General features: G+C 40.4%; 1 protein-coding gene across 1 annotated transcript; it reads left to right on the forward strand.

Moving 5' to 3' along the window:
- Window positions 1-5015: 5015 nt before the first annotated feature.
- On the forward strand, window positions 5016-22388 carry LOC130149792 (melanocortin receptor 5-like). The gene is given in 8 exon segments (XM_056339822.1): window positions 5016-7785; window positions 8602-8830; window positions 8917-9433; window positions 9435-9557; window positions 10494-10591; window positions 15306-15420; window positions 17203-17261; window positions 22217-22388. Coding segments are annotated over 6 exon segments (1068 nt in total). The 5' UTR covers window positions 5016-7785; window positions 8602-8830; window positions 8917-8932.
- The last annotated feature ends 848 nt before the right edge of the window (window positions 22389-23236 follow it).

The raw sequence follows: 23236 nt of genomic DNA on the forward strand, positions 1-23236 counted from the left end.
TGTGCCTTTGAGTTTGAAGGGCCACGGTTTAGTCTTTTGGCGTTTTCCTGCCGGCTGGAATCGGGGGGCCTAAACTCCCTGGGTGGCACAGAGCACTTCCACGTAACAGGGTTTCAGTTTGGAGAGGGTCAGTGGAGGCACAGCAGGTGGTGCCCATCGCAAGGGGGGGTTCAGAGGTGCAGGGTGAGGGCGCTCGGCAACTCCAGTTGTTACTGCGTATTCATCAGCAAGCGCCGTCCTGGGGAAAGAGTGAAAAATGGAAAATCCTGTTAAAACAAAGCAGTCCTTTCCCAGCAAGAGCAGCTGCCATGGAATGGTTTGTACCATTTAAGTTTGTTAAGGTTTTACGTCTTGAGAACATGGCAAATTAAGTCGTATGAGAGAGAACGTGTAAAGAAGGAAAATGATGTCAGAAAAAAGAACTTGTTCCAAGTCCCATGGAGCAAAAAAGGGAAGATTCTAATATGTGGCAAAGGGCACTGCCTTGTCCCATTTCCATCTCTACTTAGAAAACCAGTGTTACCAGCATCCACGAATAGTTCATTAAATCAGCCTGATTCTTAAAATTCCTGTACCAAGTTTATGCTTTTCACAGCTTTTCTACTAGTATAACCATGCTGGCTAAAAATACTTCCCCCACCCCCCCTTCCTTACTGGTATATTTTAAAAACTCTTGCCTGAGATGTATTTATAGTCTTTAGTATAATGTAGTGTCATGACAGTTTATAACATACAAAAATTATACACAGGCATAATCTGCATAGCTGTGTTTTAAAATGCTTCTGCAGCTAGGTCTGTGCTTGGGAAAACTGGTAGTGCCTTGTATCTCACCGAGGTACGAATTCTGGCCTCTCTGACCCACTGAGGCTGGCTGCCTGCTTCCATTCCCCCTGCCCCCAGCTCACACCCGTGGGCATCTCCTCACTCCTGGCCTGCTACAATTCTCAGCGGGCAGAAGGCTTCAAAATGATTTCCAGCCTGGTCTGTGCAGGTTTCACAGCAGCGTGTTCTCCACTGTTTTTACTCGTAAGAGTACTTGAACAAGGAAATATCCAGCTGGGCCTTTTATGAGACCAGGATGGGTGCAGGGAAGCTGACTGCCCTGGGTTTAAGGCGTGTTCAGAGCAGTGAGACATGCCTCACCAGTTGGGAATGGCTGTGTTACCACTTGTTCACCCTTTAAACCATGTTGTTATATGCGGGTGTTAATTAATACAACTGGACCACCTCCAGGAGGGTCCTATTACTATGATTAAAGCAGAATAAACCTTGTATGATAGAGCAGGTGAGTGATTTAAGTCTTGCTGCTGGTTTTCTGCTGTTTTGTTACCCCTGCTCCAGTGAGAATTGACGTTGTCTGAGGCTGATGAAGAGAGCAATGGAGGAATAGCTTTTTATCATAGCGAGAATGGATGACACAAAAGCATGTAAACTGATGTTGCTTAGAACACTTTTTGTTTATTGCTTATAATTTTAGTTTTCTAATTAGGTAGAAGAGGAATCTATAGAGCAGTGGGGGGTTTGTCATTGGTGGTAGAGGGAGGAGGAACATCACGGGTCAAATTCCCTGAATTCTCCATTTTGAGTCATCTTAGATCTTCCTGTTGCATATTACCCCTTGCTATATCCCCTTTGGTGCCTTTGACAGCTTGAAAAAGAGAGTTATGAACTTCTGCTCCTGGTCCCTTTGCTCTGGTATGTGCCAAAACAGACAAGTTGCCATGCCATGGATTTTGTTGGCTCTAGAACTGAAATCGCCGATAAAGTAGGCCATAAAATCTACAGAAGCCCAGGGAATACAGAGAGATGTTGACCAGAGACAGATAAAAGAAAAATAAGGCGTACATCTCGTGCAGAGGCTGCAGACATGAGATTCAGAAGTAAGGGCATCAGAAGAAAAAGGACAACAAGCAAAACAAATATTTCTGTGATCAGCTGAATTAATGAAGCCAGTTAAGAATATGAAATATTATGAAATAATGAAAGTAGAATCAGAGGGTTGTTTATTTCTTCCCCAGAATGACTCCAGTACCATTCATAACCACTGTGATAGCCCAACGGAGAGAGAGGGAGATGACTTGTGCTGTAGTAATGTGCGTGCAGTTGGCCAGCTGACTGCTTGCTGCACAGTGGGGGCACTTCCCGGGGCCTCTATCGCCTACTCAGCTGCTGACTTTCACAAAGTATGTCCAGGTGTCATTATTTTTGTGTTGTTCTGCCAAATTTGGCTGAAACTGGGCATTTGTATAAACCTCCTTTCCTTAAAAAAGTAGGTTGACAGCAATTTGCAGAGGGGAGTCACACTTTACTTAACAAAGAATATGAATAAAACCTAGAAAAGTGAAATAAAACTGGCAGTGAACTAGTAAGAGGCAGGATTAACAATGTGTCTCTACAGTTTGAGGTGTTACCGGACCCAGGAGCACTCCATAAGCTGTGTTCATTAGGCTGGCAGAGAAGAGGGCTTGTTGAACAGAGCGAAGTTAAGCACCTTCCAGGTTACACTGCTTCCAGCCCAAGAATTAGCACTATTATATAGTATAGAAGATAGCCAGCAGGATAATAGTTTAATAACCAACGTGCAGAAATGGGAACACTGTATGAAAAAAATTGCAAAGTGTGAGTAAGAAGCTGGACGGACTGCATTAACAAAGCAAACATTAACATGAACAGACTGACAACCGGATTCTGTGTTCCTCACTTGGCTGCTTTTAAAAGGATCCAATCTCTCAGAAGCAGAAAGAGTCACATCTTGTAGCATACCCTTACCAGCTCAGATGTTTTTTGTCCTTCTTCTGTTATTGCCAGTCAGCTGTTCCGATATTAATGAATGCTGTGTTTTCCAATTTCATGCTCTAGGCAGTGTGATGAGAAGACAGCATCAGACAGGCCATAGGCCAGAAGAGTTGTGTGAATTTTTAGCTGGAGAAAGATACTGGACTTTTTTGTTTTCTCACAGTGGCTATTCCTTTTTCGTAACCAGTGTCCCAGACAAAGGTAGGCGGTGGCTGGAGAGTTAAGGGAAAGGCTGAATGCCATCCAAAACATGTAGGAACTAAGCAGCAGGACTTGAAACACTTGCCGGAAAAATGGCACAGAGACTCACATTCTCTTTTTCTTCCAAGGAGGCAGTTCCCATTGCACTATTTTCCCAGCAAAAGGAGCTATGATCTTCAGGAAAAGACTTTTTTCAGGGTATGTTACGTTTTCTTTTGTGTTTTCTTTTCAAGCACTATGTAAGTGTCAAGGAATGGCATAGAATGGGGTAGAGGGAGCTGCCTCAGACCACTGCAGTTTAATCCCGCAAAGGGGGAGGAAGGACGACTAGGGAGTAAGTGGCCTGTATCAGTCCCAAGAAGAATTGAACAGAGGGAAGTTATGTTTTTTTCTGTTTGTATTTTTGGGACTGATGCAATTATTTATGTGTTTATGACGATTTTAATACTCTTTTTCCTAGCTTAGGGCCAAACTCATAGTCCTTACTGAGCTCTAAAAATCCACTGAAGTCAATGGGACAATTTTTATGACCAGAGGTTTAATATTGGGCCTAAAGGCTGGATGTAAACAAAGAAAATATTTCTTGCATGAGAGCAAGTATGTGTTATGAACTCTAGCAGGAAAGATATTCCCCCTCAGCAATTGCTAAGGACAGAGGACACTTGTACATTCTCAGCCATCATCACCCACAGCATTTACTGTGGGAATGACAGCTGTCACCAAGAAGTGTCTTCCTTAGCATGAGCAGGATAAAGGACTTCTTTAATTCTGAAACCACTCCTACTCTGAGATTGTACTTAAAACCTAGGTGAAGTAGCTAAATCAAAACTTCAAGTGACAAAAGCAGCCAAAGATTTCACATTTAACACTGTTCACTATGGACTTCTTTCCACATTCCTCAGAGATTTCTTTTTCTTTTCTTTTACCAAACACTAGTTTGATTACAGCCTGTCAGCCATAATCCAAATGTATGGGTTTGCATCAGCTAGTGTCATAACATCTATGTCCTTTGGAGGACAGATTTTCAAAGGATGCAATGAGTGTTTCTGAAAAGAAGCAAATTTCATCTCTGTTACTGCTGAAAGTAACCTTGAGAAGCACAGACTGCTGTTTTGTGCACTCAGACTGGGACAAAGTAAACGCTTTTCAGTTTGCATAAATAGATGCATGCTGTGAAATATAAAAATAAGTCAGTTTATTGCCGCCTATGGAGCTCATTTTTTAAATTGCTTTTAAGCGACAAGATTCATATGAACAAAACAAGCCATTGTCTGTACCAGGGCTTCTGGTTCCTTGTATTTCTGTGATAAGAAGCATTAGGCATGTACACAGATATGTGCCTTAGGGTGTGCTACAGTGAGTGTAGACAGCAGATCTCAGTGCCTGTGTGCAGTCTTGGTAGGGGTTGGAAGGCTGCACAGAGTCCCCACACTGGTATCTTTCAAATAATTTTTTAATATTTATGATGAAGTCATAACTCCCCTTTTTAAATAAAAGCTTATTTATTGACGTACTCACTGAGTCATAACTGCAGATGCAAGCAGTCTTTTTCAGATATCAAACTGAGACATTGCCTCTCCTTAGAAATAATGGTAGCTCATGTCTCATGAAAATGCTAATTTAGAGTAGTGTGCACCTAAGTTATAAAAAAAAAAAATATTTTGATCTTCAGTTTTTTTGTCACAGAATCACAGAATGTCAGGGTTGGAAGGGACCACTGGAGATCATCTAGGCCAGCCCCCTGCTAAAGCAGGTTCACCTACAGCAGGTTGCACAGAGTCATGTCCAGGCAGGTTTTGAATGTCTCCAGAGAAGGAGACTTCACAAACTCTCTGGGAAGCCTGTACCAGTGCTCTGTCACTCTCAGAGAAGTTCTTCCTCATATTCAGAAGGAACTTCCTGTGTTTCAATTTGTGCCCATTGCTCCTTGTCCTCTTGCTTGGTACTACTGGAGAGTCTGGCCCCATCCTCTTGACACTTGCCCTCAAGATATTTGTAGACATTAATAAGATCCCCTCTCAGTCTTCTCCAGGCTTAAAAGGCCCAGGTCCCTCAGCCTTTCTTCATAAAGGAGATGACCCAGTGCCCTAATCATCTTGGTAGCCCTCCACTGGAACCTCTCCAGTAGTTCCCTGTCTCTCTTGAACTGGGGAGCCCAGCACTGGACACAGCACTCCCGGTGCAGCCTCACCAGGGCAGAGCAGAGGGGGAGGACAACCTCCCTCAACCTGCTGGCCATGCTTCTCCCAATGCACTCCAGGATCCCATTGGTCTCCTTGGCCACAAGGGCACGTTGCTGGCTCGTGGTCAACTTAATTAATCAACTTCATATAATTTAATCTACTGATGCATTAATGTATTCCCATTCATACAGTGCTGGTTCCTGTATTATTTGAAGCAGATTTTCAAGGTCTTGCACAGAAAGTAATTCCTCAGCTTCATTGTTAGTGTAAAAAACATAAACAGTTTCTTTCTCACAGCCTGCTGATATAACTATTTTTCCTCTGGGGTTCTCCATCTCTTCTTCATTTGAGGGAGTAATGGGTATTTCTTTGACCAGGTATTTTCTTTTATGTCCAGGATATTTTTATGCGGTGCTGTCTTATGCACCAGCAGTGCTGTCACAGCTCCCACTCTGGCGGCTGCTGCAGCCTGTGAGGCGGGTATGCAGCTGGAGCGGCTTTCTGCTCTCCGTCACCACAATGGCGTGGGACCGCAACAGGCCCTGACATCTCTTTCTCTCCTGCAATCCTGTTTTACTTCTTTCTTATGTTCACTGTTGTCTTTCTGGGGCACTTTTGATCTTTTTTGCTAGAGCCCAATGCAAACTCTTGGTGAGTTCAATAGTTAGCTGTTAGCATTTTCCTTACACCAGATAAGGTGTTACATGAAGTACCAAACAAAACACCTTTTCCTAAAGATGCATTTCAGCATCCCATCTGGGATGACCATGGACCTCAGGAGCACTCCCAAGGGCTCCACACCCAGGCTTCTTGGTATATGACTGAGCTATGCTTGCTCCTACGTGGCAGGGAGAACTGTATACCTGCACCTCAAGTCCCCCTGTCCAACCTCTTCCACTTTTCATCTGTGGAAAGAAAATACCAATGCAGGCTTTGCAATGAATGAAGTACTCTTTGCCCACACTGGCAGTCCAGACGTGATCTTTGTGGCCTTGGAAAACAGCAGGCACCAACCTCTTTGTAGCGATAATTCATTTAACTGAACAAACAAAAGAGAGGAGCACCAAGATGATGAACATCTGAAAGACCAGCCTATTCAGTCAGGAGTCCTCCAACTGGAAGATGAAGCCACTCTTGGATTTTTCCCAAGAGAATCCAAACCCCTTTACTTATCCTTACAACCCACCTGCATGCCTCCACCCACTGCTAAGTGGGTGTCCCTTCAGTTACTTGCTTGTCAAACTATAATGCTTATGGCTGTTTGCTGCAGAAATATAATGATAAAAATCTTTTTTTGGGAGGAAGGTGGTTTTTTTTAATTATTATTTCATTCTCTAACATAAACAAACTACATCTGTATCACTACTCCAGTTTTCAGGCAGGTATTTTTTCTGCAAGCTTTGTAATATAAGGGAGTTTCTTTGTCTAGCATAGACACTTGCATAGATGCTGTTATATACTATGAAAAAAACCCAACCCCTTAATCTGCAGAAAGGTGGCGATTTGGAGAAGCAGAGACTTTTCATCTCAAGTTAACTGCAAATCCTGCATGATATTTGACTGGTTGGCTAGTGGATAACATAAGGGGCATTTGGCAGTGTCAGGAAGGTGTGTGTTTTGTGTTCCTTAGTCTGTGCACAGAAGCAGAGCCCGTTTGGTAAAGGAAAGGCTCACACTGATTTTGCTGCCTTTCAGGTAAGGCCCAGAATGAGCATCAGCTGCCTGACTGCTAGACCCACGGAGGGACTTCAGCCATTGCAGTACTGAGCTTGGAGTTTATCAGCTCTTAGACCCTGTGAAACCTGGGGGAATTCACACCCGTGTTGGGAAGCTCTGGCTCCCCGCACGATGCACTGTGTACTCCTTCCACGTCTATATTGAAATGTCTATTCTAGCAAGGGGACTGGAACACAACCATTTATTTGTTCTATTTTTTCACACAAACTACCTGAGTTAGATCTTTTAGTGGTGAGACAAGCTTGACAGTATGTCCCCTGCATTTTGTAACAGTGTTGTTCTTGCAAAATTATAACTGTGAATATAAGACAAATGCTTATAACAGTAATAAGCCTCCCATTTCAATAACAGTCTTTTGTTTTTATCTCTTTTGGAGTACTATTGCAATATGAACTTATTGTCAGTGATTATTAGCAACAGCAGAGAAGACAAAAAAGAAATGTGTTTGGAAAGAAGCATGCCTAGTGCTTAATATTATAAAAAGCTCATAATGAATTTTAGATCAGAAACACTGTTCCGTTAGAAAGACAAAAGAAGACCACTAGATGGTGGTAAAACCCCAAGCCTCTGCTAACAAAATCTGTGAAAAGAGAAGTTCAGCTGGGCAAAGAAGGGGAGGAGGAGCTACAGTTTGAGTACTGAAATGATTATTGCTTGGAGTCTATAAAAAAGCATTTGCACAGTAAGTAATTTATACATGGTCAGCCTTGACTCTATGGATTTACTCATTCCTTTTTCTCTGTTTTTGTCACCTCTTTCCACCAAGGAATCCCAAGCCCCAGATGTCAGGTGAGGAGGGGGCTCTGTGGAGGAAAGGTTGCAGGCGATGAAGAGCAAGAACAGCTGAAGGAGCAGCTCTGGTAGATAGGTACAGTTAATTCTTGATTACAAATAAAAGGTTAATTTTAAAAACTGAGAATTATCTTGATATGCTTTGAATTTTATTTGCAACTGACATCTTTAAGTGTTCCCCTTCTTAAGAATCTGATGACTTACAAGTTTGGCTTGAATATTGTCATTACCAAAAATGCACTGAATAAAATATGATCTGGAATAGAGAACTTTTTTTTATTACAGAATTCTACCGATACCAATTCTTAATTCGTAACCTTAGTGTACCCTGAAATGTATGGATTTGTCTTCGTTAGGTGTTTAATACTATGCTTTTATGTAAGCATGTTAGTATTGTACAGGTAAACTGTTTATAACACCATTCCTATGAACTTAAGAAGGACAAAGGCCAGGAAAGCATTTAATTCTTTTTGCTGAAAATGTTCAATTCTTAATTGTGGCAATAATTTAAACTTAGGTATGTTGTATTTGAGTGAGCAGTTTCTGCTGAACCTAATACTATATTTTCCTGCATTTCTGGGGTCTGAGAATTGAGACTTCGAAAACTGTTGTTTGGTTTTCAGCAGAATTTCCAGGACATTGTGCTCACTTCTGCAGGACCAAATAGAATAAACAAAACTATGAATGAAGAGTGCATGAGTCTCTTGCTATCCATCCTTACTTGGAAATTAAAACACAAATTAACAAATCTCTATCAGAGGTTAATTTAGAATCAGTAGAGGAATATGGTGTGGAAGAGGTGGGATGTGTACAAGCCAATTTAAATAGAAATGGGTGATATTTGTTTTGTCAACTTCTGCCTGTTCTCGTCATGCTATATTTTTTTTGGCAGGGTCTTTTGCCTTTTGGAAAATGCATTTATCACACTCCTTGGCAAGTCCCTCAGAAAGAACAGAACGTGTTTGCTTCCATAAATGATGAACACGTCCTCTCAACTGTATGTTTCTGAACCAAACCTGAGTGCCTCTGGTAGCAACTTTACTGTGTCTACTGTCAAGAGCTAGTCATTGCCTTGTGAGCAAGTGGTCATTGCAGCTGAGGTGTTCCTAACTCTGGGCATTGTAAGCCTCCTTGAAAATATCTTAGTTATATGTGCAATAGTTAAGAACAAGAACTTGCATTCACCCATGTATTTTTTCGTTTGCAGTTTAGCAGTGGCTGACATGCTGGTTAGTGTGTCCAATGCTTGGGAGACCGTAACGATATACTTAATAAACAATAGACACATAATTATGAAAGATACCTTTGTCCGTCAAATAGACAATGTCTTTGATTCAATGATCTGCATATCTGTGCTGGCTTCCATGTGCAGTTTGCTGGCTATAGCAGTAGACAGGTATATCACTACCTTCTATGCCCTACGTTATCACAACATCATGACAGTGAAAAGATCAGGGCTTATTATTGCATGCATCTGGACCTTTTGTACGGGCTGTGACATTATCTTCATTCTTTATTATGAATCAACTTACGTGATCATTTGTCTCATCACAATGTTTTTTACCATGCTGTTCCTCATGGTCTCACTAAACATCCATATGTTCCTCCTGGCTTGTACTCATGTGAAGAAAATAGCTGTTTTGCCTGGGTACAACTCTGTCCGTCAAAGAACCAGCATGAAAGGAGCCATCACTCTGACTATGCTACTTGGCATCTTCATTGTTTTGCTGGGCTCCATTCTTTCTTTCTTTTTTATTCCTTCCTTTCTTGCTTTCTTTCTCTTTCTTGCCCTCACATTCTTTCTTCCTTTCTTTCTATCTTTCTATACATTCTTTCTATCTTTCTCTCACATTCTTTCTTTCTCTCTTTCTTTCTTTCTATCATTCTATCTTTCTTTTTTATTCCTTCCTTTCTTTCTTTCTTTCTCTCACATGCTGTCTTTTCTTTCTCTTTCTTTCTTTCTTTCTCTCACATTCTTTCTTTCACATTCTTTCCCTTTCTCTTTCTTTCTTATTCCTTTTTTCCTTCCTTTCTTTCTTTCTTTCTCTCTTTCACTCATTATTTCTTTTTTCCATCTTTCTCTCTTTCTTTCTTTCTTTCTCTCTTTCTTTCTACCACATTCTTTCTTTCCTGCTTTCTCTCTTTCTTTCTTTTTTATTCATTCCTTCTTCTTTTTCTTTCTTTCTTTCTCTCACATTCTTCCTTTCTTTCTTCCTTTCTTTCTTCCTTTCTTTCTTTCTTTCTTCCTTCCTTCCTTTCTTTCTTACAGTGGTGTCTTACAGAATGTCTTGAAGAAATGCACACTAAAATAACTCTGTGTCCCTGGTGCTCAAATCGATGCATGGCTTAATTTTCCAACTACTTCTCCAGATTGCTTCTGAGAATAGAGAGTCTGCATTACCTGCATCCTTTTTCAGCAGCAATCCTGGGCTGTACACAAACAGTGACTGTGACTGATGTGGGAAGTTGAGGTAGTTCATGTGAAGGTCTAACCCAGGACTGATCTGAATAACCCATTTTTCCGGACACCCATCTTCTTCCTAGACGTTATTTTGTTTTTCAGTTGAAGGTGCATACAATGCACATTCCCTCATTCTTTTATTGTGCTCTTCAAGGCAAAGAATCAGTTTTAGCTCTATAAGAAGGCAGTTCCCAAAGCTTCAGCACTTTGTATTCATAGCAATGAACCATACTTTCTATTGACAGGTGTTGTAGAATAGGACTGACATTAACATCTGTCTTGATTTATGCGTCTAATTATAATCTCTCGTTCTGTTTCTCTAGGTTGGATTTTCCAACTGTCTGACTCAAATTCTGAAGATATTCACCAGAAGCTGCCTTTTTGAAATTTTCACTGTGACTCACGCTGGCCATGCTGATTAGTAAGAAGTCGGAACCTCCGCACTCTGCTGCAACTCAAGGGCAGAGTCCGGTGACAAAGTGCTCAAAGGTCTGTAACAAATTCAACAGGTGATGGGGCTATTTGCTGATGTTTGTGAGGCTGCCTGAATTCCTAGATACATTAGTAACCTTAATCATTTCTCTCTCAGCTGAGAAACTCAAATCAAAGTATGTTTTCTGCTTAGGTCACACTTCATTCTAAATTAATCAAAGTCTTGTCTGAGGATTCTGCTTAGCAAAAGCAGAGGTGTAATTTTTTTCCTCCCACATGTAAAAGAGAAGAGCAAACACCTAAGCTGAAAGAAGTGGAGTTTGACAAACCAATTATTCTCCAGCATTATGGTGATCACAGAGAAGAAACTTTCTCTGAGACATGGAAGGTTCAGACTGGCATGATTGTCACAGCAGAGCTGACATATAGCAAAGCTCAGATCCCAGTGATCAAGAAAGCAGGCACAACACAGAGAAAACTGCACTATGGACTGAATGATGGCTCATCTTCATTTAATATCCTTTCTGTTTACACAGCACGTGTGAATTCTAGCAAGAGTGTGAGAGGTGGTGGGAGGACTTTTACGGGGGGAAGACTCAGACTTAATGTGTAGCTGAACAGCTTCCAAGACTCTGCTATGTGAAAATGTTCATTTCTTATCAGGATGTATTTATATAGTACCAGAGCTATAGCGAGGTAGTCAGATTATAGCAACAAAGCCCAATATGTGTCAGGTGGGTGGACATGCCTCAGAAAGAAATTTTCCAGAATGAAGAATGCAGCTACAAGTTAATGGTGTCACACTGCAATCCATTTAGAGTATAACCTTGTGTTGAACAAAGATAACTTTTATCAATCATAGTCATCAAACTGGGTAAGGAGCAGCCTGCCCTGTCACAGGGAAAACCACCAAAGATACTGTGCTTCATAAACGTATTTCTGATTCACGTGTTGCTTCTGTGAAGATCACTTTTGGCCTGTACCAGACATGTTAGCTTAGTCAAGTGGGTGGATTTTGTACTGAGAGCCTTGCTCATCCTCCGTCCCTCCCAACCCACTTGTTCAGGGAAGGAGATGACTGGGTTAGTAACTTCACTTGTGCTTATACACTTGGACCCAATACCCAGGATATAGAGCTGATAGAGCGAGTTAGCCCCCTTGTTCTCTGCAGGGTCATGTAACAGAAGCCATAAAACTGGAGAATGATAACAAGTAAACTCCTTGACTAGTTTTAGCTGTCCTTCTGAGTATCTTGATGTTTGCCAAAGCTGCTGCAATCTCCAGAGTGGGGGTTTCTATACCAACATATTTAGCCTTTCTCCACATCATTCTATAGTTGGAACTTTCACCCCTTTTGGATGTGGCAGCATCTGTCTTCTTAGCAGGTAGGTGGATGCACTATGAGCATGTGCTTGGAGCTGCAAATTAGAGCAGAAAGCATGAAGCTATACAAGGATGTGAACAATGTTCAAAACCATAATGGGCATGAGAAAGATTATATGTTGTGTGATACCATATTTTTTCTGCAGCTTAGAGTCATAGCCTAGTTGGGTGTCTAACAATGGATTGGGTTTGTTTTGATTGGTTTTTTTGCATCTACCCTCTTCACTCAAGAAAGTGAAGCCAGGCACAGTCTTTAGTGACCAGGCTTCTGCTCAGATAGACTGGTAGTCCATGGAGAGTTTGGCATTGGAGGAGACTGACATCTACAGTGTGGGAAGATGAAAAACACCACTTCCATCTTCTTTGCAGGTCAGCTGGAGGTGAAGAAAGCTGGAAGTGAAGGTACTTTACCCTCTACAGGTCCCATCTAGCAGTAAAGTGCCACCATTTTTTCAAGCAGCACAAAAGCACTATGTTATCTAAATTGCTAAGCTAGACAGAAATTGCTTTGACAATTGAATTTCCCATTTGTGAAACCCATGCTGTAAGGACAGGATGCACTTTGGCTTACTAGAAAATTTACACACACAAAGGAGACAGCACACATTTGGGGATCCAGCCTTCTGGCTGCCTTGAATGCGTGAGATGAGGTGCAGATGGATATTACACACAGACAAAATGCAGAAACCCTCTTCCTCCCTGCACCCCTGCCACTTCTTGCTGCCTCACAATGCAGTGCATTATACAGGTCATAAAAAGAGCTGATCAAATGTTATTTGTTCTATGTATTGTTCAATCATCATTATGATTTTCTGTATTAAAAATAATTGGCATAACTTCATGGGGAAAGTGGAGCTACTGACCTAATCTGGAATAATTTACACGCAACAAAATGCTGAGATCTTAGTGACTGTCCACCAGCAAATATTTGCAAACCTGTTTGGCCCTTCCCTCTAAATGTGTCTGAGTGACTTCTCTAAGTCCCTTCCAGCTCCTTTTTCCACAATCTGTTTCTAATAAGCATAAAAATTAGACTATAATTGTCTTCACTAGATCTTACATGCTTGTTTTAAGAAAAATCCTTCAAAAGGTATTACTCATGGTTTTACATTTTCAACTTGATTATATTCCTTTCACTGGGTTACATTTATTCTCTGAGGTTTAGTCTTACACGTTCTTTTTAGGATTTGTTTTGGATACTTATCCTTCTATACAGTTTTCTTCCCTTCGTGGGTTGGTCTCCTGCCTAAAGGGGCATAGATAGGTCTGTCATTAAAATGCTACCTAATAAAAGCTGCAGGATGAACAGCGATATTCTCAATATCCTTGTGTCAAATCTCAATCTCAAATGCAGTTGTAAAGAGCAGATCGCCACTTGTGGAAAGCAAGCACACAGGTGATTTCCTCTGAAGTTTCAGACCCACCAGGCCATGTAAATTGAACAGTTCTCTTCTGGGTAATGTTACTCTCTGTTTGTATCTCTCTGTGTAGTTTTTTGCACCTTTACATGATATGAATAAAGGTTGTCATTGATTCCTACTTACAGCACAGTCTTTTCCTCAGTTTTTCTCTTTTATGCTCCTTTAGTGACTTTGGAGTACTCAAGGCATCTGGCATCATGCTCTGCAGAGAGGAACAGTAGCGAAAAATGAGGGACACATTAATTTGCAACTGCCTTCATTTTTAAAGAAGCCAAGTTCATTGGTTTACCATCCTGACTAAGATCTTGGGACTGGAGGGATATGTTTTACTGGAGCTGTGAAGAGAAGGATTATTCAGCTCATATAGAAAGACTTCAGGAGGAGTTTAATGTCCTCATAGCTAGTGGAAGGAGCTGGCCCTTATTTATATATATAAAAAAAGTCTAGGAGTCCAAAATATAAAAACCGAAACTGTAGAAGAATGGCTGCAGAAGCATGGCCATAGAATCTCTAAAGATCTGCACAATCCAGGCCTGGTATTAGAATAGGCCTGTAATTAGAATTGTGCTGAAGCTGCTGTGCTGAAGTTACCAAGAAGGTAGCCTTGAGCTATTCTTGAATCCTGAGACCAAGTAACTATGTTGTGCTAACAGGCCGTGGCTGTAACAAGCTACAGCTGCTGGGAAAGCAGGTGCAGGGCCAAGAGAGATAGGGACCGGTATGGGAAAATAGGGAGTAGCAAACCGCAAGGCTGAAGCACAGCAACACAATTAGCTACATGGATAGAATGCTTATTTTAGTCATGATAATTAGGGGTGTGAGAACAGCGCGTGCTCAGAGGCTAATAACCAATTATATTTTTGCTTTGGGAGTATGCATGTGTATCGAGTCTATATAAGTAGTGTTAGAAACTAATAAAGTTGAGCAAGATGCATAACTCATATTGAGTAATTTCTTGACTCCGGCGAACCCTTCTCCCAACACAAAACCATGTTAAACAATTCTCAATTGTGATTTAAAAAATCAAATCAAGCAAATTCACTTACACTGGCCAAACTTACATTATGGAAAAGCAAGCAAAAATACACAGAAGATATAAAGTGCAAGCATCAAATCTCAGGATTCCTGGTGCTTCTTACTTTGTCCTTGTTAATATGTATGTATTTTTCAAAACACAGTGGCAACTCAAGAAAACATAGCTTTTCTTAAAAATTCAGTTGCTGTATTCAGTTGAATTGTGAGGAAAAATCAGCAAACTTAGGACTATCTCTGGTGCTTCAAACAGTAAGTCCCACAATTTTCCAATCCCCTGTGTCCAGGGAAGACCATTGATACACAGAATACACTTAAGAACCCTTTTTTGATGATTTGAGGACTTCTTCCATGTGTTTCAAAATTTATGTCTTTCTGCAGGTCACCAGGTGTTTTTTTACATATGGGTAGATAAAAGAAGTATCAGAATACTGTTATTCTTAACAAATATTAAGGATAGAGACATAAAAAATGTTGCTGCAACTGTCAGCTGAAGGCTTATACATGAATGGCACCTATGTGCTGTTTTACTTTGTTTCTTCCTTTAAATTTACACTAGAATTTCAAGTGTTTTAGAACTCCTAGGAATGTCCTAGTAAGTGGAAATGGCATTAAAATCACACCTTTTGACATCAGTTCCTTTTTAATTTGTATTATTAAAACAAGAATTTAACTTGACTCTTTTGTCTGTATCACAGGGATACCAGCCTCACAGGCCTGTAGCATGAGAAAAGCTTGATGAGGGAGCGGATATGCAAAGTGGCTTTTGAATTAAAGACTCCTAGATCAAAGAGAGCTTCTTGGATTGCTTAGGCTTTACTGAGATACACCAGGAAAAACAGGTTTCATATTTCTACTTGATTACAGCAACACCGTAACAGTCATGTTTAGTCAGGAAGGAGGTCTGGTGACTAATGAAGAAATGGTCAGAGAATGGAAATGGCCTTGGGATAGCAAGCTTGCCCAGCCAGCTATAACACAGGTAATACTTATTGCTTTGCTTTTCTTACTGATGTTCTTACCTTTTCTTATTTTTTTAAATTGCACATTTTCTGGCCTCTCTGAGGTGTCTTAATTGCAAGGAACATGGTACCTACATTTCTTCTCCTTTAACACATTCTTTACAAAGAATGGCTTTCTCAGCAGCCTCTACATGAGTGAGTACCTTTACCTCTGTTTTACTCGTGTGGCATCTTAGCAAGAAGAAAGAAAAGCAAATTGCCTGGCAGTGCTGTAACTCATGATCTCAATAAAGCAGAGGCCCATCCTCCCTGCTGCAAGCATCTTGGAAGCATCTTTTCTGAGCTTGGGAATATGAACAAGCAATTCCTCATTTTTCTTTTGGGCATGTTCAGTAGTAGGCAGTTGTTTGCCTTACTTCAGGCCTGATCCAATTTCCACTGACGTCCATGAAAAGTTTCCTCCTGCTTTGTAGTTACCAGAGCTGGGCCTAGAATGCTGCAAAAATACCAGAAACAAAGGTAAAACATTTGTGACCGAAGTCGGTAAGCGTGCCTTCAGGCACAGAGTTTGTAAACACATCCATTATTTTCAAGGGTTGGGTCAGGTGATTTTTTTATTCCTTGCTACCTAATACAGAGCTACTGACATCATGCTTAGTGTTTTTTACAAGGCATACATAAAACCCTGACTGAATGACAGGTAGCCAAACCCATAACACATTTTCTTTACTTGGCTCATACTACTAGGCTGGCAGCTAACATGAAGGAATAACTTCAAACAAATGGCAATAAAATTCTTAACAGCTGCCATGGCTGTTTCATGCAGGCGGATATTCTTATTTGGAGTTGGATTTTTTTCCTGTAAACCGACTTTTGTTTGTTCTTTAAAATCTGCAAGACTTTGAGACTTGCAAAATACCATGAGGTATCTGCAGTTTTGGTTTTTACAAAGTCTGTAAAAATTAAATCAGATAATTATTGAAACAGTTTGGGTCATCAAATACAGATTATAGAATGTTACAGATTATAGAATGTGAATTATATGGTGTATCAAATTCATCTGACGTTCTTCAAGAGCCATATGGAAATGGTAATGAGTTTAGTAAAGCTGTTAGTTTTTGCAACATAATATTTGAATGGGTAAGAGTGTCAGAGGCTGGTAAAGGCTGGTGCAAACTGGCTTTTGGATTAAATGGGAGTGATTCTGAGTCCCCTGCTTGGTGTCACCAGGGCATTCTTCATGGTCTGTGTGCACAGACAATGCTAAAGGCTTCAGTGACTGTGATTTTAAGAAAGTACTTTGTATGTGTCAAAATACTAATTCTTTACTGGTGACTAAACATTGACCAAATCCTGCTCTCTGTCACCAGCAACAGTAATTAAAGGGCAAGCAAGGACTAGACCTTCCCGAATCGGTCCGTGTCTGACTCCACAGCCTCTGCTGCAGAAGTACACAAACTTCCCTTACGTGGTTTGAGAGTTGGAGAGTTTCTCAGGTCTTCCTGCTGTACAGCATCACCTTCCAAAACACGCACATTTGCTTTGGGCAGGGGTCATCCACATAAAGGGCTGGGAGCTGTCTCTGGCCACAGCTCTTACACCACAAGCTAACTTTGCAGGTTTCAAATGACAGTGACAGCACTTGTTTGTAGACTTAGGCCTAGAGTAACTGATGGTTCCCTCACCTATGACCAACTGTCTTGGACACCCTCTGAGACTTCAGTCTGCCTCTTCCATCCAAAGATAAATATGAAAATTTGTTGGAATTTGTAAATCTCCAATCTCCTTTTTTTCTCTTTCAGGTTAGTGAATACATCCCAATGATGACTGGAGGGTGCTTTGCAATTAGTTTGATCTACAAGTAGCAACATGAAAGTGTGTGCTTGTCTTTGTTACCGCTGCAGGGTGCGGCTCTCCCACAGTTAGAATTGGTATGTTGTAACTGCTACAGTAATGCATTTTATGAAGGCCCTTTAAATATATTATTTGCTCTGTGAACTCTGGAATTGATGAGCTTTCCCATAAAACACACTTTGCAAGTTTATTTCTTTTTAAGTGTGCTAAGTGCAGTCACACAGTGATCAAGGAAGAACTTACAGAGTTTAAGTGTAAACTCCAGTGGATTTATGCCAATGTCCACCTACTACAGGTCTGGCCCAAAAGGACAGTTATTCCTATGTACTCAGGTTCCTTTTGCTGCCTTTTTTTCCTGGCTGATTTCCTTAATGATTTGATGTATTCCCTGTTGTTGCATGCTGGTCTGAGACCAGAGCATGGTTCTGTTTGTATTCTCAGGAACAGAATTAAGACTCAAAACGGAGTCAAGAGCCAAGGAACTTTATTTGCCCAACGATAAATTTGCGAATGCAAAGGGAGAGAGAGCAAGAGATAAAGAGAGAGGAAGGAAGGAAAGAAAGAAGAAAAAAGAAAAAGAAAGAGTTCAAAGCAATAGCTACCACCCTGGAGCTGTGGCATCCCGACAGTCCGATTTGTTTCCAAGTCTGGTGGGGGAACGTTCCCTCTGATGTTAGTTGGTTCCATTTTTTTATAGAGTTGTTACAAGCTGTTCTGCTTAACCGCACCTTCCACCTGGCAATGGTGTACCAGCCCCACATTCCTCAAGGGCCTCCAGGCACCTTGACCCCCCTGACTCCAAGCCTGGGCACATGCACAGGGGTTTGGTTAAGTTTTGCAGGATCAGCCTCCTCTGTTGCTCCATGGCGTCAATCAGTTTTCTCCTTTAACAATGTATAGATAAATCTCTGTGGTGGAAGTGGTGTTATCTTCCTAACTTTAAATCTTTTCTGTGGCAGTGGTGTTACCTTCCTGCCTTAACAATGTATAGATCATTCACTGTGCTGATGGCGTGAGTTTCCTGCCATAGCCATGGGCAGACAACACATCTGCTGCAGCGATGGTGGGTCTCACCGGTGCAGTCTCTTAACACCTATTCACAACTTTTGGTGATTAAGTCCCTACCACCCTACTTCCAATGCTTATAGGTGCAGCTAGAACACAGATTAATCTTCTTTTTTGCTCAGAAAGGATGGTTAAATATTACCTGTAATTTATCTAGAATTCTCTAGTCTATGAGATAGAACACTAAGTGCATTGACAGCCCATTCTGATGTAGGTATAATTTATTAAGTGTAGGTGGCAAGCCTACACCTAATGAAGCCCCAAGAAATCCTGGTCTAAATCTTTTTGGGTTTCATTTCCATGCAGTGAGCTGCCTGTCTAGCTAGGTTAATCATCCAGCCAAACCTCTACATCTTCATAGCAAATGCTGTCTTATATTGGATTGAAATACACTGTTGGTAAAATGTTTTTTTTGGTGTGATCTGGAGGTCAGGCAAAAGATAGTTACAAAACAGTTGTTGGAAAAGCCGAAGAAATCTATGATCCAAGTAAAACAAAAATAAAATTCTGTTTGTTCAGAGGTTATTTCCTCCTTCCTGTTATATATGAAAGCATTTAACCTAAGAAAAGTAAAAGCACGCATTGCAGGCCTATAAAAGGCATGTATACGTCTCATTGATTTTAAGAGAAATTTAGATTAACTCCCGAACATCTGAGAAATTAAATTTTCAGAGTTATTAAATGTCATTTTTTATTTTTTAAGAGTTTCACAATGTGTAGCTCCTAGGCTTAGATATTAGAACACATTCTGTGAAATTGCCGCAACTAACATCACCATCATTAGCAAAAAAACTCCCAGCTTCTCATTTGCACACCTTTCTGCTTACATGGGCAAGGAAACATTCTAAATGAGGGAAGATAAAAGTAGTGAATTAACGTATTCAAAATCTATTTTTTATTTGTTTGGAAACAAAAAATCAATCTATGTTTCATAAGCTAAACCCTAGATTTTTTAAACAGTTCTTTGATAAAAGAAGATTGAGGTGCTCTTAATACCTCCCTAATAAGCTGTAACGATTTGTAACAGTGGGATGAGAAACAATACCTTATTCCTTCTAATTCTGGAAATGGCTGGGCCGTACCAATAATAGAGCTACTATAATAGAGACCCTGTAAGACTGCCATCTGAAATGCCAACAGAACAAAAAAATGTTCAAAAAAATTAGAGAATTTCTTCTCTCATTTCTTCTTCCTGTGCAAAAAAATGGAGAATCTAAGCCTCTCTTAAAGCAGAATTAGGGAAGATGAAGCACCATGAGGAATTTCCTGGGTGTCTTTCACTGGTGGAATTGGAAGGGCCACTGCTCTGAGGGACAACAAGGGAACAGGGAGGATTGGTCTAACAGGAATAAGCCTTTTGGCTCATTCACACCCTTAAGTAGGTGTTTAGATTTTATCCAAATCTCTGTTCAGACCTACTTCTTTACACATAAAGCTTTCCTTGACACAGCACTGAGGTGGAGAGTTTGGCTTTAAGAGGATTTGACTTTAAATAGCTGACATGGAAAATTCCACCTGCAAAAAATTATAGGAAATATATGGCGAACAGCTAAGTTCTGAGTCAGAGAGAACCTGTGTCTTCACTTATTCTACTGGCATGAGGGTGTGTCAGTAAAAACCTATGAAGAAGGTAGGACCAGAAGCTTTTATTGAGTTATTTTAGTTGATTATGGGTCTGTACCCTCTAAGACTCCACACCAACTCATTAAGAGGTACCCCAGCAACACACACCAAATGTATATGATATTCTGCAATCTTACTGTCCTCCCTCCTCCAAGCAGATCTGTCATTTTAAACACTACTGGTCCAAAAGAACCAATTATTTTGAAAGGTCAGACTTTTTTGAAAATGCATATGAGAAGGTGGCATTTGCTTACATGAGAAATATCAGCTGTAGTTAGTGGCATTTTAAATACTTCTACATGTTATTTAATTATAGATTAACTGACCACACCAAAAATGGTCTAAACTTTACAGTAAAGCATTTGTCTTTGTACTTCGCCCTTTGTTTCTTATTAATGAAAATTATCTTTCCTCTGAATTTCAAACAGTGCTTCTTACTTATAATCAACAAGAATATCTCTCTCAATCTTTTTCTCTTCCAAAAATCAAATAAACTCCTTTTATAGCAATTAAAATAGCTCTATTTTCTTAGAGTTGTCAGCAATTCAAATAATTAAAGACAGTACACAGTAAAACCTCATAAAACAACAAATATTTAAATGCCGTGCAATGAAAACTGTGAATCATCATAGCAGAAATGATGAATACTCTCTTTAAATGCAGTTGAGCATACCGGGTATTTGTCTTTCTTCAAGTGGTAGATTCTAAGCCTAACATCATTCTTTTTGGAGTCCCATTTAGCATCCAGTTTCACATCAGTCCGCGCTCCCTATGAAGGTTCTTCACCCCGAGAACTCTCTTGCCCTAGACATGGTCTTCGTTATGAGGAGCTGGCCAGTAGACAACATAATCCATACCCTGCTGCTGGCTACACCTTTAGCCTGAGCAAGCAGCGTAATCAGAGATCATTAAAACCAGACATATTGACACTACCTGTCACTTAGTAGTTGCCTTGCATTTGTATTTTCTACCAGCAGAAAATTATTTTCTTCAAAGCTGAGATAATTTGGACAAACTATTGGAAGGACCTGCTATTTAGAGGAGACGAGACTTCATTCTGAGAATTTTCTTCTGATTCTTGTCTCCCTAGCCCTCCAATATGTTTAGCTACAGAGACTTTACATTCATTTCTTCTGAAAGGTCTAGGTAATATATAATTCACAGGGGCAAATCTGAAAGAGAAGGAGGAATATTTTCAGGTAAATTTAAATTAATAGTTACACTGTGGCATGGTAGAATCTGCAGCATTTTTAGAGAATACAGAATGCTGGCATGCAAACTAAGCTTTTGTTAAAAAGAAATAAAAAATAGTTACATTAACCTTCAGTGGGTAAAGTGACAGATTGCAAGTGAAGAGGCAGGTATCAGACTGATTTTGATTTATGCAAGAAATTAACAAGACAAGAACTGCATAGAATGAAAAATATACTTCAGTCTTAACTGGAGAGAATCCTACAGCTCTGGAGAATAGTGGGTTACCTGGTATCTACTCAAATTTAAAGAATTAGGGAAACAAAAATAAAACCACAGCAGTCCTGCCATAGCTACCTTCTGGGAAAAAAAAGAATCTCAAGGGGTGCAATATTAAAAATGTTTATTTTCATTCTAAAAGCATTTCATTTAAGATATGAAGTATATATTCTGTGTGGAATTAATTTTATATTAACTTGAGGTTACATTTATATTTTTCAGAGGGGCCTTTGTTGTTAATTTTCATTTTCCATAGTTGTCAGGGGCTCTTTCAAACATGCACTGATATATGACTTACTGTTTGTAAAATGTTATTACATATATCACATCATTACTGTATGTTCAGAACAAACTAAAGGTAGAGCATTTGTTTGGAATGCAAAGATTTAATTGGTTCTAGATTCAGTGAAAAATCTAGCTGTCATATATGGTTCATGTGCTTTTTTTTTTTTTGCGTAGTGCAAAGTGCTATCTTCTTTGGTCACTAGAGTTTTCATGGGCCCAGCCAAGCAGACAGATAGTAAGACTATTTACTCTGCTTTTCAGTATTTGTAGTCTCCTTTGTCCAGGTTAGAAGAAAGCAGGATTCACTATTGCAATTGTTCTCCAGTGATGGCTGAGCTGGCTAAAAAAGTTTCTTTTTGAATTATACCTTGTTCTATCAATAACTTGTACTTTGTACAAATACTTGCAGCTATTTGTATCTTTCAGGCATTTGATAGTGTTATGTCAGTGTCGGCACCATTAAACACCAAATGGAATCATTAGCTCCTTTAATTTGTTTTTCCATTGTTATTTTTTAAGGCCAAAGTTGACGGAGCTGTTGATGAAAGAAGAAGTTCCAGAGGCAACTGCAAGCCACATAAATGACATCAGTGCAGCCAGAGAACGGAAGAATTTGCAGAGGAAGATCTGGAGCATTGTGGGTGACTGGCTGCAGTATTATCACACAACCCTAGGTCAAGCACGGTCATAAACCAGCTGGGCACATGGTTTTATGAGCTTACTTCTATATCAGCTGGTACCAGAGTAGACTAAACAGTGCTATGAAAGGCAGTCCCAGACTGACCATCAGGGAATATAGACACTGCTGGCTTGAACACTGAGCTAGAACCTGTTACTCAAATTGGCGAGCAGGTACTTGGGATACATGTTCCTCTGAGGTCAGCAGGTATTTCTATGCTGTTTCCGTACAGCACGGCATTAAAATTGCCAGACAAAAGCTGAAGAAGCCCACCCCGCAACTGACAGCAGTAGAACCGCATCAGAGCGCCACTGCATTCGGACTGATAAGTCATGCAGGAATTGGGCCGTTTAGCGCAAATACAGCAACATGTTAACACACTGTACTGTTCCCGGGGCCAGGCTAATACCTCTGTGTGGTACTGCACCGAGCCAAGCACATCGACTCGGTCAGGGATTGCTGCAGCGAGGTACACTGCGCAGTACAGATGCCCTGTGTAGATCCTTGAGATATAATTGGGTTGACAGACAGCAATTTCCAGTCCTGTACTGAGGAAACTACTGGGGACGTCAAGACAGGCAATGACCTGTCTGATTCCCTCCTTCCTTTTTAGTGCAACTTTTGTTAGACTGAGACTGTGGAAGTGGAGGAAGAAGCATTCAAAAAAGAGGAGGGAAAAAAGTGTGTAGTAACTAAAAAACATTTTTGAAGACTGTTGCTCTATATCCATTAGCTATAACTTTTAAACGAACTATCTGATAAGGTAATCCACTGTGAGTTCATATAACTCCTGACAGCATAAAAGCCAGGCCTGGGCAGAAGGCTAATATAAACTTGATTTCAGCCTTGAATGGAATGAA

Source organism: Falco biarmicus, chromosome 5, assembly GCF_023638135.1.
Source record: "Falco biarmicus isolate bFalBia1 chromosome 5, bFalBia1.pri, whole genome shotgun sequence".
Taxonomy (NCBI): domain Eukaryota; kingdom Metazoa; phylum Chordata; class Aves; order Falconiformes; family Falconidae; genus Falco; species Falco biarmicus.